Source organism: Bombus fervidus, chromosome 1 (genome assembly GCF_041682495.2).
Source record: "Bombus fervidus isolate BK054 chromosome 1, iyBomFerv1, whole genome shotgun sequence".
Lineage (NCBI taxonomy): Eukaryota > Metazoa > Arthropoda > Insecta > Hymenoptera > Apidae > Bombus > Bombus fervidus.
In genome coordinates, this window is record NC_091517.1 from 15,442,928 (window position 1) to 15,461,558 (window position 18,631).

Consider the following 18,631-nt stretch of genomic DNA (forward strand, 5'->3'; position numbering starts at 1 on the left):
ATATATAATTAACATTTAATAAATATATATATATATAAAAGAATAGTAACATTCTAATTATATAGAGAACTCCAAACTATATGATATGATTTGAAGAGATCTCTTCTTCAAATGGTATCATATATTCAGAAACGCTCTATTTGATTAATATATTATATATATATATAATATTATTATATTATATATATTAAGATTAATATATTATAATATTAAATATATATATATAGAAGAATAGTAACATTATAATTACATAGAGAACTCCAAACTATATGATATGACTTGAAGAGAAATCTTCTTCAAATGGTATCATCTATTCAGAAACGCTCTATTTGATTAATATATTATATATATATTATATTATTATATTATATATATTAAGATTAATATATTATATATATATATAGAAGAATAGTAACATTATAATTACATAGAGAACTCCAAACTATATGATATGACTTGAAGAGAAATCTTCCTCAAATGGTATCATCTATTCAGAAACGCTCTATTTGATTAATATATTATATATATATTATATTATTATATTATATATATTAAGATTAATATATTATAATATTATATATATATAGAAGAATAGTAACATTATAATTACATAGAGAACTCCAAACTATATGATATGACTTGAAGAGAAATCTTCTTCAAATGGTATCATCTATTCAGAAACGCTCTATTTGATTAATATATTATATATATATTATATTATTATATTATATATATTAAGATTAATATATTATAATATTATATATATAGAAGAATAGTAACATTATAATTACATAGAGAACTTCAAACTATATGATATGACTTGAAGAAGATTTCTCATATATATACAATCTTCTAAATCATTCAGTAAGATTGGTTAAATTTAATTGTTACTTCATTTTAGCTCTGCTGTTTTATAAAACTAATTGATTACTCTTCTCCTATCTAAATAATCTTGTGCGCCATTTATTCAGCGAAATTGATTACGTTTAATCGCTATCTAACATTTACTCCGCTGTATCAAAAACAAATTACTCGTATCAAAAACATTTCATAAAACAAAATATATTAACCTTTTTATTATAACGACAGATAAGCAGAGAGAAAGAGTATAAAAAATTCCTTCTGATAAGATGATAAATTAGACGGTTATTCCAAGAATCGTAAAGGAAAATATAAAAGGAAAAGAATACAGGCGGATTTACGTTTAACATCCGCGTTACGCAGCGTAACGCACACGTTTGTCATTTCTAGCTAAATGTAACATAAAAGCAGGGAATCGTGATCCTTTTCCACGTGCACGAAAGGACCGTTGTCCTCGACTTCCGGCCGCAGACCGTAAAGCGAGACACTCGATTCTCTTTCTTCCTTTTTCTCATTTCTCTACGGAGGAAACACGGGTTAAGTATGCGCTTACCGCACCGTAAATGATATTTGTTGTGCCGTCGACAATAACAAAGTTAATACCTGCAAGTAAACAGCAATTAAGTACCGTGAGTTCTGCCATGTAATTTCTTTTTTCAAGATCGCGAAGGGATTGATGGACAGGAACGATGATCATGGACACACACTGGGATTTGGAGTATTGTCGAATTGAATTTTTTTTTCTTTTTTTCGAACATTTTGTTAATCGTATTCGGGGTGTAGAGTGTTGTCAGGCTGGACGTGCATGTATCCGCCATTAGGCAGAAGACCTGTAATTAGGAAAAATGAGATTGGGATCTTTAGACGATGGTGTTGCTCGTGATATTATGATATGGAATATACAATATAATTATTTTACGCTTTGGGAACAAGTATTTGGAAATAATTTTAACAGAACAGAAATTAAGAGAATGAAAATGATAAATCTAGCTTTGCATAGAAAGAATGAAATCTTAAAGAGTTAAGAAAAGCAATTTCAAGTAATACGTCTTTGCATTGCAGTAGATTTTGAAATAAAGATCGGATAGGTGTTAATTTGTGGGATTTTCTTGTTCCTAAAGATGGAGCGTTTTCTTAAGCATAAAGTTTTTTCACATGTTAACGAAATCTATCTAGTCTCAAGAAATAAAAAGATTATCAAATGCATTGATCCTACAATTTACAATCTTACAATGAAATACTCTGTTCCACATTTTCTTGAAATTGTAAACCCAACAATTATATATTCTTTATTAAATTCAAACTCGCTGCATCTCTTCTTTATCTATCGCGATAAAATCAATTTCATTTCACCTTTCCCCCTTCTATTACAGTCGAGTCAAACTCGACATCTCTATTACCTAGAGTAATAGATTTCATCGATATAAACCAAAAATCAACATATACATTACGATCTTAAATCTCGAACGATTCATGTAAACAATGTTGCACACTTTAGCTTTACGTAACATCAAATCTAAGCATGATATTCGTTAAGTACAATCGCTAAAAAAACAATCCAGAAAAGTAGGTGGATTAACAAAATCAAAGATGAAAAATGGGAGTAGAAATTTACATGGTAGCTAATAGAGAACGTAAAATATCGCTTTTATCTCGGATGCATCCGGATATACAAAAGTAACAGGATTAACGAGGACGCCCCAGGGAAAGAAAAACAATGAGTTGGAACGTGTATAAACAGGGTTGCATGTTTATTCCGTGAGGCACGTGAGCCGCGTACAATAAAATAAAGTAACGGTGCACGCGTATTCACGACTGTTCTTTAACCCTTTCATCTGGCAGATATCAGTCCGTTTCGACTTGTCCGATATCGTATAGCTTGAACCATGAGAAACAAGATACCTATGCATCCCTTACAAATTTTAAAATAGAGAAAAATACATCGGAAGGGAATAAAACTAAAATTTTACTGAAATTTATATAACGCCTTAAACTTTTCATTCTTCAACTCGATAACTGAATGTATAATGGATTAAATGATATGTCGTATCAGTTATTAAATTAATTGGATTAATTTCATAATGCATCTAATTGGATATAATTTTTGGAATGTTTTAATAGTTACAGATCTGTAAACAGACGAAATGAGGTCAGGCAGCGGAATATACGAGTCTTATATTACGTACGACACGACCCCTGGAGCGAGTAGAAACAGCAAACGAAAGTAATGGCTTGCCTTCCTCCTCTTCCCTTTCTTTCTCATCCCATCTATTCTCTTCCCGTCTGTTCTTACCAGTTCCCTTCACTTTCTTCTTCTCCTTCTTCATTTTCCTCCGCTTTTCCCCTTTCTATTTCCATTTCACTTTCGTTTAAAGATGGAACCCCGCTGGGGGTAACCATCCACATGCTATATTTTTATTCTTTAAGCTATAATATTTTACCAAATGTCCTTCTGGACAAATTGTAAAAATTTAAACAAATAGTCAATAAAAAAAACTTTCGTTTCTATTTTTTTCATTTTATTTTTCGCCTTTTTCTCTTCTTTCATCTGCCTTCTCGTTCCCTTTCGTTCATCACAATCAATCGCAAGCAATGGACACATAAATATACCAGAAAGAGCTATTCCTCAGCAATAAGCCCCGCGATATGTTGTAGAAGAAATGGAAAAAAACGATGTAGTACTAACGAAAAATAGTCCTCTATCACAATTCTAATAAAACTGACATATTTACATCTATCTGATACTACTGGGTCTCAGTCAATTATTTGCAAGACATTTGATTCGTATACAATCAATTATTTAATAAAATCACTATAACTATAACTACCTAATAAATATATCTCTCTGCGTCCTATATAATATAATAAATAATAAAATACCTTAAGTTGTGAGAAATCATAGTTAGAAAAATCCGGGAGTTTCCCTAATAAACCTCTTATTGAAGATTGAAACGACCGACTGGTACTATAATATATTCGCTCGAGCGAATTCACAGTTTGTAGATTAAACCGTGCTCAATCTTGGCTGATAGCACAAAGGCTCTTCTTCTTCCCCTTAGGTGGAGAGCATCGCTTGTCGTTTTTCCCCCCCGATAGGGTAAACACGGTAACGGCTGTTCGATGATTTACCTTGAGAATTAGGCTCGGGAAGGTTCTCTCGTGGGACCAGATGCATCACCGTGGTTTTCCCGAAAGGAAGCCCAAGAGCACCGAGCGTAACATTGCTGTGCAGAAAACGTCCCTGGTAGATTAACCGCAGGATCTCCGCTTTAGCGACTGCCTCTTCCGCCCAATCTGCAAAGACAAAGAGAAAAAAGAAATGGACGCCAGTAGATATCGGAGCCACGACCTTGCCTCGAATATTTTCAACGTTTTTCACCGGACGAGTCGACGACGACGAGGCGGAAAAAAAAAAATATAGCTGTGCCCGCTGTACCGGAAAACGCGGAAGCTTCGCGTTGATAATCCCATCAGCCGATTTCTGGCACACGTTCCGTGAACGCGAACCTTCCCTCGACTTTCTTTCTACCGTTCGTCGTCTGGATTTACTCGACGACGATGTAACAGAGCACGGAATAGAACGCACAGGGAATTGGAGAGGCTCTATTGTGAAGGATAAGGTTGTGACATGACACGACGTGTTTCCTCAAGGTATTTGGCGGATTGTAATGGAGTTGTAGCTTTGGGTTTCTTAACACTAGAACTACCAGAGTACAGTTGACCGTCGAACAATGGGAAATTCGTTATACGTGGATTATTTTCTCGTTCAGTTGTTGTAATAAACCATGATTTTGTAACAAACCAGATGTCTGATGAAGAGCGTTTGAAAAAAAAGACGATCGGGTCAGACTATGCTCATATTATTGACGTTGTCGTGAGATCAGCCGTGTGTCGATCGTGACATCAGCACAGTATAAATATAATATATGTATAAATAATATAAGTATATATTAATATGTATATGTTGTACATGTGTATGTACTTTCCCTTCCTTATATGTATATTTATAGTTTTTTTAATAACATTTTCTTTTCTCTAATTTCTTTTATTACGAGAATACAGCAGCAGTAACACGTGTATGTACATATGTAGGGCAAAATAAAATTTTCAATAGACTGTTATATACATATGCGTACAGATATAGCTGTTTCCAGAGAGTCAAAGATCATACGTGGATTTTCGATTATGAGGAGTGTCTGTACCCCTAATCCATGCGTTGTTCAAGGGTCAACTGTAGTTAACAATGATCAATAATGATAATTTTTCATGGGAAATAGATTTACAACAGCGTGTTTTTGGACATATGAATGATGTTTGGTAAAATCTTCCCTTCTATCATGTGATTTTTCATGTACCTTTGAATTTGATTTCCTTAGTACAATTTTTATACTTTAGCCGCTGATAGTTCTAGCGTTAAAGATGCGCAAAGAATTGTAGTAGTCTTGAACTAGAAATTAAAAATAGAAATTACTTTTGTCCCCTTGAATGGTTCTTTTAAATTCTATAGTGTTTAAACAATTACATATATTTGTATTATTACATAATATACATATTATATTATTACATAATTAGTGGAGAATTTTAATTCTATCAGAGGATGATTCTAGCGAGTATAACGAAAGGAAATGAATAATAAGTTACAACGAAACAAAAGACAAACAGATATACATAGATACATAATACGTACACGTAATTCCATATAATTATAAAATATCGAATGATATCGGGAAGAAAAAAAGATTTCCATGAAAGGTACAGTAATTAGACTACAATGTAACATACCGGAAATTTAAGGCAGGTAATTACGAGACTTCTGAGTAATGCCACCTAAGTTGATGAAACTGTATTAACAGTAATGCAACTTTTCTTCCCTGCCATTCAGAACCAAAGTAATTCTGGCGCGACAATTCGAGATAGCAAAAGATGCGGTCGCTGAATGCATTTTAATATTAAACGGGTTACTTGCCAAGTATCCCGGAGATTTGCATTGAAACACGCTACTTAGAAGAATGGAAGTCCACTTGATTCGCCTTTTACAGTATTTAAAGCACGAAGACAAAGGCTAAGCCAATTTTGTTTCTCTTCTGTTTCGATGCAAGAGTAAGTAACGTCTATGTGTATAAGAGGATCATGTGTTCATAAAGAAAGGAGGGCAAAGAAATGCTAAAATAAAAATAAAGCGAAAGGAAGAATTTAGATCACCTTTTTATCAGTTATACCGTTCGATGGTTTTCTTTCACTTAAGCTTATTGAAATTAGTAATATTAGTTGCCGAGATATCTTACGTCGCTTTGTTTCCTTTTACGCTTTAGAAAAAGCGATAAGATAGTAACAATAAAAAAGAAATTTCAAGTATAGTATTAGATGTTCAACATTTGACTTTCAATTAGCGACATTCTATGGAATTTCTTTTTCAGTAAAGTACTTGAATTCAAATTGATTTTACTAAACGATGATTAAAATTAAAATCGAGTAATGGTGAATGTAATTAATAGGCTTAACGATGATTATCGCTTTCTTATACCAACGATGAAACCTTTATGCTTTCTATATTCTTACAACGTGGCACAAATTTCGCGAAACTGACGAATTTTCAATAAAACGAATCTCCTCAATTAACGAATTATCTTCGTTAATCTATCAAAGCATTCATAAAAAATAATAAAAGTATAACACAAATAATATTCGTGTATTCGAAACTTGGCTCATCAATCAATTCCTTCTCGCTATTCATTCTTTTATACCAGGCATAATTTTTAGGAAAATCTCGTTGCGCGATAAATCACGGCAACAAATTTCTCACTGTGTTTCGAAATTTTTCCACCGTTCGTTTCACCATCTCGCGTTCTTCCATGCCTAATTGAATTGTACTCGGTGCTCCTGATATATCTCACGATGAATAGCGATGTTTCACGGCCTATATATTTCTGCGAGTGTTTTCAATTCCGGCACTTTCATGCTTCACGTAGCTGGACAGTGATAGACGATGAAAATACAGGCGTAAAATAGTATCGTATAGTGCGGATGAACAATAAACTACGTTTAATTTATCGATTGAAAGATACGCTCTTCTAATATATCACGCTGGGTATATACTGTCCGGATATTGTTTGGATAATTGTAGAAGCGAGTCTTGACAAACTCGACATTTCCATCGAGTTTCTCGATGATAAGGGAATTTCGATGACACATCATGCCGAGGGAAGTTTCAAGTGATAAATTAACGCGACAGGACGCTTAATCGGACTGTCTTGCGTTCATTGTTCTCCACGATTATCTCGGATGACTATCTCGTGAACACACGATACGACGGTCGTTGACAAATATCGTCTGATTTTCATGAATCTTATTTTATATAGCCACCTTTTATATCTTTTTGTTTTTTATTATTCGGGTGGAAAGTACCTTATTGCGGGAAAAGTAGAATATCGCTGATTAATGAGTGAATACAGATTCGTTATACGCTTCGGGCCAAGTCCAATAATAAACGTACCTTCCGGCCAGTTTTCAAACACATGGTGCGCTATGTCCCCCGCAGAGTCGCTCGGACTGAATAGGAACTCTTTTGTCTTACCACTGACAAGAATGAGGCGTAGATTTATCTGCAAACAGAGAAACATAGCTGTTAATACTTTTATGAACTTTCGCAACAAACGTTGTTCGTGATATTACTCCGAAGTAAATTGTTCGTTAAAGTTGTTTAATTCGTTTACAACGTACGACAATGTGAGAGACAATTGGAACAATTATATTGATAATAGCGATTTGTGACCGATTCCTGTAAGAATACTTCGAAAAACGGATGGACAAGTTTAAAAAAAAACGCCAAATATGAAAATTCACTAAGTATGCAACGATTCAATTTCATATGGATAAACCGATAAAAAACAAACATATAACATATAAGTTACAAAAATAATAAGAACATCTCTGATAGGTATACATACAGCTACAATATTATTCTTAAGAAAACCAATATCTTTTAGAGGTTTCTTCACCCGCAATCTTCGATATCCTCGCAACGATCTAATCGAGATTAATAATCCGATAGAAATGAACATATAAAGACAAGTTGGAAAGAATAATAAAAATATCCGTGACGAGTATATGCGATTACAATTTTCTCCTTAAAAAAGCTAACGTTAACAGCCAAGAATACACATCGCACAGAGTACACATTTTATTCGCAATAACAAGGGGTCGAAAATCCAACTACGATCGATCGGAACAATTTCATTAATCTGTCAATCGGTTCGTTTGCGAAACACTTGGAGGAACGCGAGTCGCTGTCCAGTTAGCGTTATAAGTACGAGGTCGATTCTTTGCCTTTGGCTGCGATATTGACTTACAAAATGAACCCGGACAAAAGAGTCAGGCGGCGGCTATAGATCATCCGTAGCACCCTTCGTGCTCTACTGCACGAGTACACGTGTCGTAATTCTCGTTCGTTTAAAACCCTCCGCCCTTAATCTTCATTTCCCCGCTGCGAACACTTTGAATCGCAAATGTCGCGCCCCGTTCCGTGGCGTATCTCTCTTACTTCGAGGGGTTCGCAACAGAGGCCGCCTCCTCTTTCCTTGGTTTGCCAATGCAAAGACAAAGACAGAAAAGAGAAGAGGAGGCAGAGTACACGCTCGGATAACATTGAAAAACGAAAAGAAAAAAGAAAGCTTGGTCGAGGGGGAAAGTCGAGGAGGAAAGGGCCACGAGTGGTATTTACGGTTGTTCACGGTACACATATATGGTTCTTATCTATCTTTGCGTAGGGACACGCGGTATGAAAGGGAATTAGTCCCAGCTCCTCTGTCCTAAACCCTTGAGCCTGACTTTTACGTTACGGTCACGTAGCCGTTGCCTTTAGGCGGTAAACACAGGGAAAAGCGAAATTTTTCTATGGGCGATAAAAGTATGAGTTGACTCCACGGTTGTTATGGTTATTCGGATTTTTTTACTATAGAAGAGAAGATTTATTTTACGCGAGGTTAATGGTCGACGATGTTGCAACTTTTAGTGTATAGCGGAGACAGCCTGATGTTAGGTAAATTTATTTTAGATAAGTTATAGGATGTTAGGTCGATGCTTCGGCACCGCTGGAAACGATCAATTCTAGTTCTTAGACATGGTTCTTCGCTCAGTTTTCGTTGGATGAGGGATGTCGTTACAGGAATAGATGGACATAAATAACGCAGCCCAGTAATCATTTTTAACGCTAGAGTTACTGACCTATAATGCAATATACTATCTAAAAATATCATAAACTAAGAGCAAAGCGATATGTCATAAAAAAAATGTATCAATGATGTTCCTATTTTTATAAAAATCGCCATTTGTTTTATCAAACGTATCTGCGTGTTTAAACATTTATAATGTTCTATAACGCACGAAACAGAGTACAAAATTTATCTTACGACCAATTTACGTGTTAACGAACCATTCTAATCTATCCACGAAATTTCCAACAAATAGCTAAGTACTTTTCGTAAAATATCTCACATTATTTCTCCCAAAAATCGACGACAGAGCTTCATTATTCAGACATCGAGGCGATCGAAGATTCCCCTAAAGAGACTTCAATTGCCCTTTAAGCGCGTCAGCCGCCACGTTTCGTTCGTACGACGAGTACAATTAAGATAGTATTAATCGTTTGCGTTTCTCTGTCTTCCTCTCTCCCTCTGACCAGTCGACGAATTACGGTCAGCGGCCGTTCTACGGACGCAAATTCAATTACCATCTCGCGCGAAGACCGGCCAACATAAATAATTACCGACGAAGCCAGATCGGCGCGGTCATCCGGGGAAAGAGATAGAAAGAGAGGGAAGGGGGTGCAGCTCGTGACCCATCGCGGTTTCTGCGGTCGCAAGAATCCGCCGCTAACGTTGCTACGACATAAATCATTGTCACCTGGTTGCGAATAATCGCTCGTTGGCACGTGAGCCTTCCACAGCAGTGCCCTTACGACTACGCCTCTGTTCTCCGTACCGCCGAACCTGACGCGGAAAATTTCAAATTTATCGAGGTACGACATTGTACGACTCGTTTAGCAATCATACAGGATCAACCACATAAATTGAATAAAGAAACGTGATGATGTTGCAGACGATAGCTAAATAAATGCATAATAATGTAGCGGAAAATGGTTTGTAGGAAATTTTGACAAGAACTCGGGGACTTTTGAGAATTGATTTATTATAATTCGCTAGAGCGTCCCTTATCCGAGCTAATAGGGGAATAAAATTGTTTGGATAATGGGATTTTCGGATAATAGAACAATCAGTTTTCCAATATGAAATTTCATTTCTTCAAATATAGATTTAGATCAATTGACAGATTCTTTAAATTTTTATGGATTCCATATCTTCTTAAGTGAGTTGAATAGAGTATAGAGTTACGTTCTTTTTGTACTTCGAACTATCGAGGTTCTTTTTCGAATGCTACGAATGCTTCGACAGGAGGAGGAGGCACGTATCCATTCGATTAATTTCGATGAATATTTTACAAAATTTCTACTTTATGGTATAGTCAGTAGGTTCTTTATGTATAGAAATGTTACTGACTTAAAGTCAGTTTAGACTGCTTAAATATTCAAGTCTGACTCGTGCCTACTTGTTATCAGAATAGAAAAAAAAAAAAAAAAAGAACTACGGATCGATCAGAAAGCATCGATCTTTGTGCGAACACTGATATACTCATTGCTTCGACATAACGTTATTTCACCTAACATTCTTTGAACGTTCTCTTTACAATGGTGTTCTTCTGCAATAATGCTCCATCGTATTCTATTTTTAGTGCTCCTTTTCCTCTACAATGAGTTCTTTTGTGCGCGTACTGTATCGCGTTTTACCGTTCCTGTTACACTTTTCATGTTTCTTACTCAACTGCAGTAATAAGTATTCAATGCAACTCCACGACTCTAAATTGTGCTTTGAAACATGATTTCCATGGAACCGCAGTAGAGCATAATAAAAAGTTAATCGTTGTTTGTACGAAATATAAAAAAAGAACGGAAACAATACAAATGATGGACAAGCAAAATATAAACGGACTGCTTATTTATCATAATATTTAGCTTGCTCTTCTCATCGAACGTTACTTTCCATAATATCATATTGATATTGAAACGCGATCGATAAAAAACAACGTTGTTCTGTAACAACAATTTGAATCTTCGTTGGAAACATTGATATTTATTAATTTTTAGTGTACATTTAATTGGCCATTCCCAATTTTAATGAACATTCTTTACTAATACACTGCTTAATATTATTATTAACAATGAATGGAACATTAAAATTAATTAACACTGTTTCAAATTTTACTCATATATAGAATAATCAATGAACTGTACATAATAAATACACAATTAATAAATTCTATAACTATCGTTATGGATTACTTATGAATCAAATCTCCCACGAAGAAGCTACATTTACGAATATCCTTCGATCAATAACAAATCACAGATACTCAACGAGATTCTGCAGTCCCGACGGCGCGGCAATGGAAAATTAATCAAGCGCGTGGTAAGTGCTGAATTCAGCCAGAGTCCGCGCGGTCATAAATAGAATTTAATGGTATGCAAAAGTTGGTAGTGGCACGCGCTAATGCCGTTAGTTCGTACTTTATAATTAATCCGTACGAAACGGAAACTCGGTGGCTAGCGCGACAGATCTCGGACAAATATTTCTAGCGATGCGACGAGTTACTGGAATTCCGAACAAAAGCTCGTCTCCCACGCGACACTTTCAAACACGTGCACGACCTCCGCATCTCTCTTTCACCGTTTTTCTCTTCCTGTTTCAGTCTGTTGTTCCGTGGAACGAAAGCATCACGGGGGAGGATGATAAACTTGGTCGCACCTGTGTGTGAACTCGGCTTAAAGGCGTGCAGAGGGGACCTGTAGAGAACGCGTCGTTTTAAAAGGGTTGAAGCTGCGAGATTTTTCGGAACGAAGCCGTGGGTGGTGGAAACTTCAAAGGGACTTATTCATGCGGTAGCATTCGATACTCGGTTTTTTACCGTGCACATGCTCGCTAGACGACAGTACCGAGGTAAAGAGAGAGTGCAAGGGAGAAGGAGCGTGTTGTGCTACCTGATGCGTCATCCACGACTCGATGCTTTTAAAAAGCCGTGGGGGGAAAAAAGCTGTTTCAGCTTGACAACACTTTCCGGCCTCCCGGCTCCTCTCTGCGTGGAGAAGTTCAACCGCATGTTCAGTAACAATTAGTTCTCAAAGATAAAACGACTACCCAGGATGGAGGAAGGGTGAAGTGTATCCCACGTGGCGGAGAACGACGTTAAATATGGATGGACGGGTGTAAGTACGTTCTGTTAAGAAAAGGCGAGCAAGCGAGGGCGAACGAGGCTGTAGATTAATAATAAAAATGGGAAATATCGACGAGCACACGGGTAGCCGGTGGTCGCTGTTACGGACGTAGCGCGAAAGGGTGAAACAGGCGCTTCGTTGTACGTACTATGTGTATTTTCATACGATATACTATAGTTTGGAAAGGAAAATAACTATGTCCAAAGATATTGGTGTACTTTGAAAGTAGCCGACAAATCCAGCAATTTTTATGAAAAAGCTAATGGTATATTTAATATGTAATCTATGATAACTGAACTGGGGATGATTATGCATTTATGGGAAATTTAAACGTGCGAAAATGTGCATAATGTAGATATGTAATATGCAAAAGTATATTAAAGAACCCGTTACAATATTCAGAGAGTTGGAGAGCTCTGCATTTTCTTACTTGTATTCATAGAAGTATGCGTTTGCATAAACTTCTGCAGTAGAATGATAACGAATACTCTTGAAATTAATATTTCTCCGGGAAATTGAAATCAATAGTTTTGATGTAGATATTTCTCGAAAAAGGTTTATAATCAAAATTTAACGAAAATAATAGCTTTGATAATATACAATTTTAAAATAAAAAAATCTGACTTATCACGTGTTTCCTCCGTGTGATGTTCAAACAGGGAATGAGCGTTCTGGTAACGCAGTTGGATGGCTCGTAATGTGACGCTTTGAAAAGTGCCGCTTTAAAAGATGAATGCGTAGCGGCAGCCTTCGTCCTTGTCGTGGCCCTTCTCTTTATTTGCGCGACGAGTTTCGGAGCTTTGAAAGAAAGCCGGAGCGAAGCGTACAACTCGAGTCCGACACTCCCGGTACCTTCTCTTTCTTCGCGTTCTCCTTTGGCTAATTATCGTGACGGGATACCGGAGAATGGCGATTCATTTTCTCTCTTTTTCCACGGAACGAGAGAATAGAGCTTTTTCTGCGGTGTTGTGCATTCGCGTGCAATTGATGGATATCTTTCATTCGCATTCATCGTGAATACGCTGCGTCAAGTGGCTGAAATCGTGAAGCGTATTGAAGAACACGCAAAACATTCATATCGAAGAATAAAATAATTTCTTACGAATTAAATTGCTATAAAGAAAATTTGTGACTACAAATTTCCCGATTTATAGCTGCGAAATTTTTAAACGTTGCAAGAGGAGAACGACGAAAAGGTGCAACCTGTCTTTATAAAAATTAAAAACTCATTCAGTGATAATTATATCACTTGAAATCATTCTTTAGATCCGATACTTAATCTTAATACGTACGAATCAGGAGTTCTTAAGTATGATAAACCCTAGCTTACTGGTGTATGTTCATTCATACTCCTTAATCCTCCTTTGATATTGTAATACACCTTTATTTAATCGAAACACCTTTGTTCCATCGTCGAAATAAATGTAACAAGACATCTTTTTATCCTTAAACATTAATAAAAAAACAAGATAACAGTTATTCAGAAATTGGATGTCACATCAATCAAATAAAATAAAACAACAGTAAATCCATTCTTTATCGTAGAGATCAGATTGATAATATCTTAATGTAGAAACGAAATGCGGAGGAGATGAAAAAGAAATGGTACGAAATAGTAGTAGAAAATTAGTAATTTACGTTATTATGGAATGTTTTCAACGAATTATAGAGAAATCTATTTTAAACCAATTCCAGTACTAATTAAGGGGAGCGACAGCAACAGCTCGCCCGTAGCTGTCGTTTGTAATAACAACGTGGCACCAGTCCTGAGGGAACAATCGAACATGGACCATCGATCGTCGCGAGAACTCGTCGACCAGAAACCAGACGCGAGAACACCAATTTGTATTATGCATCGTGTCGTGAGCACCGATTCCGAATGACCGTCCTTGCTGTCGCATGTAACACGGAAGCCGGGTCTGTTTGCAGAAGCTGAATTTCGAACCAGGAATCCTAACAATCGAAAACTCGGTCCTGTTTCCTGGTCAGTATTCAATTGATTACACGAATCTACTATGAAATAGCATTCCCTTCGACGTGGAAAATGATCTTTTTGAGTTTATAAATAGATCGCTTTCATATCATAGACTCAGACGAATAAATAATTTGATCGATCAGCTACTAACAATAAAATAAAATTAGAAACAGGAAAATTTGTCAGTTACGCGTTTAGTTATTTCGAGTATGTATTTATCGCTGAATATATAACTGTTAGATTATTTCTATAATTTAATTTAGCTTTTTAAATTGACTATTTTATATTTGCAAAAAATATCGTTCGATCGTTTCGCAGTTTTGAGAGATTTTCATTTTCACGTGCAATCTCTCTACTTCTGGCGTATTCAGTGTCACATTGGACACAGTAACACAATACGTGCTCTTCTGTAAATTATTCGCACGCATTTCGGCGTGTCAAACGCAACCAATGTCCACTCTATCCATTTCGCGTCGATACGACTTGCGATGCACGAAACACGTATACAGAACAGTCTAACGAACTCCAACGAGTTAGTAACGTTTTGTTCAGTGTGCAATTTCAGATCGTTTTAAAATTTTTCAGAATCAAATAAATACGTTCTCTCGTCGACAAAAATAGAAACGAAGCAAAAACCATTTGTGTTTCGAGTCTCTTGTCTAGTGTACAAAAAGGAAAAAAATCTATAATGTTCGGCCGATATATTCGGTTCCGCTTTTATCGATAACACGCACGAGGCGTTCGATGGAGCACGACAAACGTGTTACAAACTATCGCATCCCTGGTACGCGACGTGAAATACAGTTTTCATAAAAAAAGGGACGGAAATGAGAGAGATGATTCGAAATAGACAACGAGGCCACGGTAGAAATATTTTTCTGTTGCGAACGTTCTGTAACGAGTGTAACCGATTTTCTTTTTTTCCACGAAGCATTCAGGTTAAACGTTTCGCTACAAGGTGACACGCTTTGCAATATTATTTTCAATGGAATTCCTGCGCACTTTATGCCGCGTCCATACTGATGCACGCTATTAGTTCGCGAATGGATCGTGAAACTGTGTTTGTCGGTAATGCGGAAACTTTTGTAGACAGTAGATTGCAAACCAGTTGATGATCAGCGGACGCTATTCATTCAATGGACGATACATTAAGGCGCGTGCTCACTAACAAATATGTTCGTGAACAGTATTCGTGAACAGTATTCGTGAACTCTACGTAGTTTGAAATCTACAAAAATATTTTACATCTACTGTCATATCGAGGATTGTATCTGTTCTATTGTATCTGTTCTATTCGCTCTGTCTGTCATTTATTTGCGTACTGTTTGTAAACTACAACTTTATTACGTAGAGCGGACGTAAAATCTTGTTCGCAAACAGTTTTTTGATGACGACTTATTACAGTAGAAATTAGCTTCTCTGAACTTGTCGGCGAACAAACAGTTTATTATAATTGGGATTCGTATAATAACAGCTCGCGTTCAGATAAGTGAATTCAATTAAGCAAAAGTTCAGTTACTCGGACATTAACAATTAAAAATTTCGTTTCAGTAAATGGAATTTGGATTAATGGATTAAAATTGCCATTTATCTAGTTAGTCCATTTGGCGAATGTACTTCATTAGAGTAGCACATGCGAAAAAGTATCGCGCATTGACAATCTCATTATTTATGATCTGTTCGCTAGTGAGCACGCGCCTTAAGACGCTGGCCAGTTCATGATCAATGAGCAAGCTCGCAATCAATTTTGGTCAATGCGAACGCGACACTAGATGCAAGCGCCGCGATCCGCTTGATTAGGATCAAGGTTGCAAAAATCTAACGGTCCGCTTATCAATGCAGATAAGTTAAGTGTACTCGTTACACAGTTCGAGTGTTAAAGCACTCGTTAAGCGAACGTAACGAACAGAGCACGTGGCCGCGCGCTTTGTTATACCTTTTCTATTTGCTTTCGTGAAAAGCGTTCGTCGCAACAAAAGTAAGACGTAAAATGATGCGCGCGCGCGCGCGCGAGAGAGAGAGAGAGAGAGAGAGAGAGAGAAAATTATGAATTCGCAACTTCTATTATTAGAAATATTGTCCCTCCCCTTTCGCGTTTTTGTTATCTGTGACATGGTACTACGCCTTTCAATTCTTACTCTTTTTGAAAATTCCCAATTCGTTTTTATGAATCGAGGTCAAAAGATGTAGTATATCCATTTTGTCATATGTAACTTTTATAACAAATGTTGTATTTTTATTCAAAATAAAGACTCGAGCGAAAAACTTAAACTCTCAATCTGTATCTCGTATCATTCATTCGTCATTAAATTTAATCATACGAAAACATGAAAATCCTTGTTCAAACGTTTGCTGTATGGATTATTAGAGCGACAACTGACGTTTATCCTCCTAGTATTTCTTTATTACCTGCCTATCCAGGATGCAGCACTTACAAAAGGTAAAATAAAGAAACGTCCTCAGTTTCACTATCCCTAAGTTTTTGCATCATTCTTGTTAGCAATTAACATACACTCTAATAAACAAGGTGAACCGGAAAAAATTTCCTTTCTCCAGCATTTGAAAGTTACTAGCTTACTAGTTTGACAACTATATTATAAAAACCGAGCCGCCATTCGCAAAAAATTTAGTACATTTCCAGTATTATTAATTCAACGTTGAATTATCATCGATAATACCGAGATAAAACGAATGCATTTCGTAAGCGTAACTTCGAAGAGTAAGGATGATTCAGTGTAACTATCGAGCTACACAGGATATGGGTGTAACCGGTTCATTAGGATTACAAAAATTCCCTTTATTGACTGGCAAACGATACTTTGACTCTCGTCGCGCAAAGGATCACCCTATTTAGTCGATCAGACGTAGGCGTAACCTGGCTAGAAGCGTGGCTCATATTTCATCATCTTTCTACTTCTCGGTGAAAAAACACCGGTGGTCCGGGGATCGGCTGTAAACTGATACCGATCGCCGCTTTTTTTTTTTCTCGAATTCATTCGACATCTGTTCAAAGTCATTCTCAAAACACTCGTTCATCCTTAATGCCTCTCTGAGCTAATTATGGCGTGAAGCATAGTGAATCCATTAAAACGTTCAACCATAAAGCAAATATGCGTGAAATAATCCTTAGCTGAGTTATGGGAGAAAGGATAGCTCCAAACCCACGTGTTACCGGTGTATCGGCAATTAAACTTAGGTCCTTAGCTATTTCTTATTATTAGGAAATAGTTGTCTTTAAAATAGTATACATCCTAAAATAAAGAATAGAACGTGAGCGAAGCTTTTATTATCGTCTGTTCTTAAAATATTTTATTGTAGTATCAATTATTTCCTACTTTACTTTCCATAAGAAAAATAGCAACGATGCTGCTCTTCGTCGAGTTAAAAATAGTTAAAAGGTAGTCAAGTGTGGATCAGAATTCCATAGTGGGCTGAGAATGATTAACTTTCGTATAGCGAAATTGCAATAGATCCAAGGTAACGAAACTGATTCATGATGATAAAACCAGCTTCGTTATTTTGGAATTCGTTGCGCGAAGGCTATGGTTTATTATGGTCACGTTAGAGTGGTAAATCTAAGAAATAAGTCTTTAAAATTCTAGGTCAGAGAGTTGCACTCGTGCGAAACGTTACAGTGAACAGTGGCTTGGCTTGAAGTGTAAAACGCCGATGCAAGAATCAACCGCGCTTGCTTGTGTTGGCTACTAGGCGACACTATTTCGCTAGATAAGTTTAGATATCGTTTTTCATCGTATCTCGCGGACGATGTCACGATGTTGCCATCGTGTTGCTGACACGCTGACATTCAAGGCTCGAGACGTGCTCTCTACTCGTCTGACCATTTAGGGTTGACAAGTTGCGGAAAGTGTTTACCGTTTAATAAAGTTTCGTCAACGATTCGTACGTCGATTCTCTTATGTAAAAGAGAACCGTATTATAAAAATGAGACACCTTTAAGACGTTAGGATAGCACCATATTCATAATTTGTATTATATTCTTTCCTTTCAGAATTTAATGTTCATATAAAACTAAAGAGAATAATATTATTATTTTATTAGAATAACGCTATTATTATTAAAAAGTAATTAAAGAGAATGTATCGGTGCGCTTCATTAAAGATAATTACGGATAATGTCCGAAGCCACGCAATTTTCAATATGAGCTGCATTGGTTCTACAATCTGCTGGCGCAAGTGAATGCGAGCAGAACTTCAAGCAGAATAACAAGTAAACTCCCCGTGGTGCTAGTTGATTATGGTCAGTGAATTTTGCTGATCCATGTACGGATCATTTCTATTTGATCATCTTCCTCAAAGCGTGTTATTTGGCTTTCGCTGCTTTCACTTCAAAGAGAAAGGTTTGAGTTTTCACGTTACAGAGGTATTTAAACGTTAACTCGGCGCGGATCGACAAATTTCCTTTTGAACTTTTATCCGGTGTACCTCATTGGTAACAGGAATAAAATACGTACG

The 18,631-nt window shown here is 36.5% G+C and overlaps 1 protein-coding gene across 1 annotated transcript in view; it reads right to left on the minus strand.

The window, feature by feature from the left end:
• The window catches only part of Ubl3 (ubiquitin like 3), a 113,097-nt gene that overhangs the window by 6,292 nt on the left and 88,174 nt on the right, over nucleotides 1-18,631 (minus strand). The window contains exons 2-3 of the mRNA XM_072004358.1: nucleotides 7,355-7,463; nucleotides 3,991-4,155 (exon numbers count right to left, since the gene is read on the minus strand). Coding sequence (XP_071860459.1) covers nucleotides 3,991-4,155; nucleotides 7,355-7,463 — 274 coding nt within the window. The remainder of the gene's footprint in view (nucleotides 1-3,990; nucleotides 4,156-7,354; nucleotides 7,464-18,631) is intronic.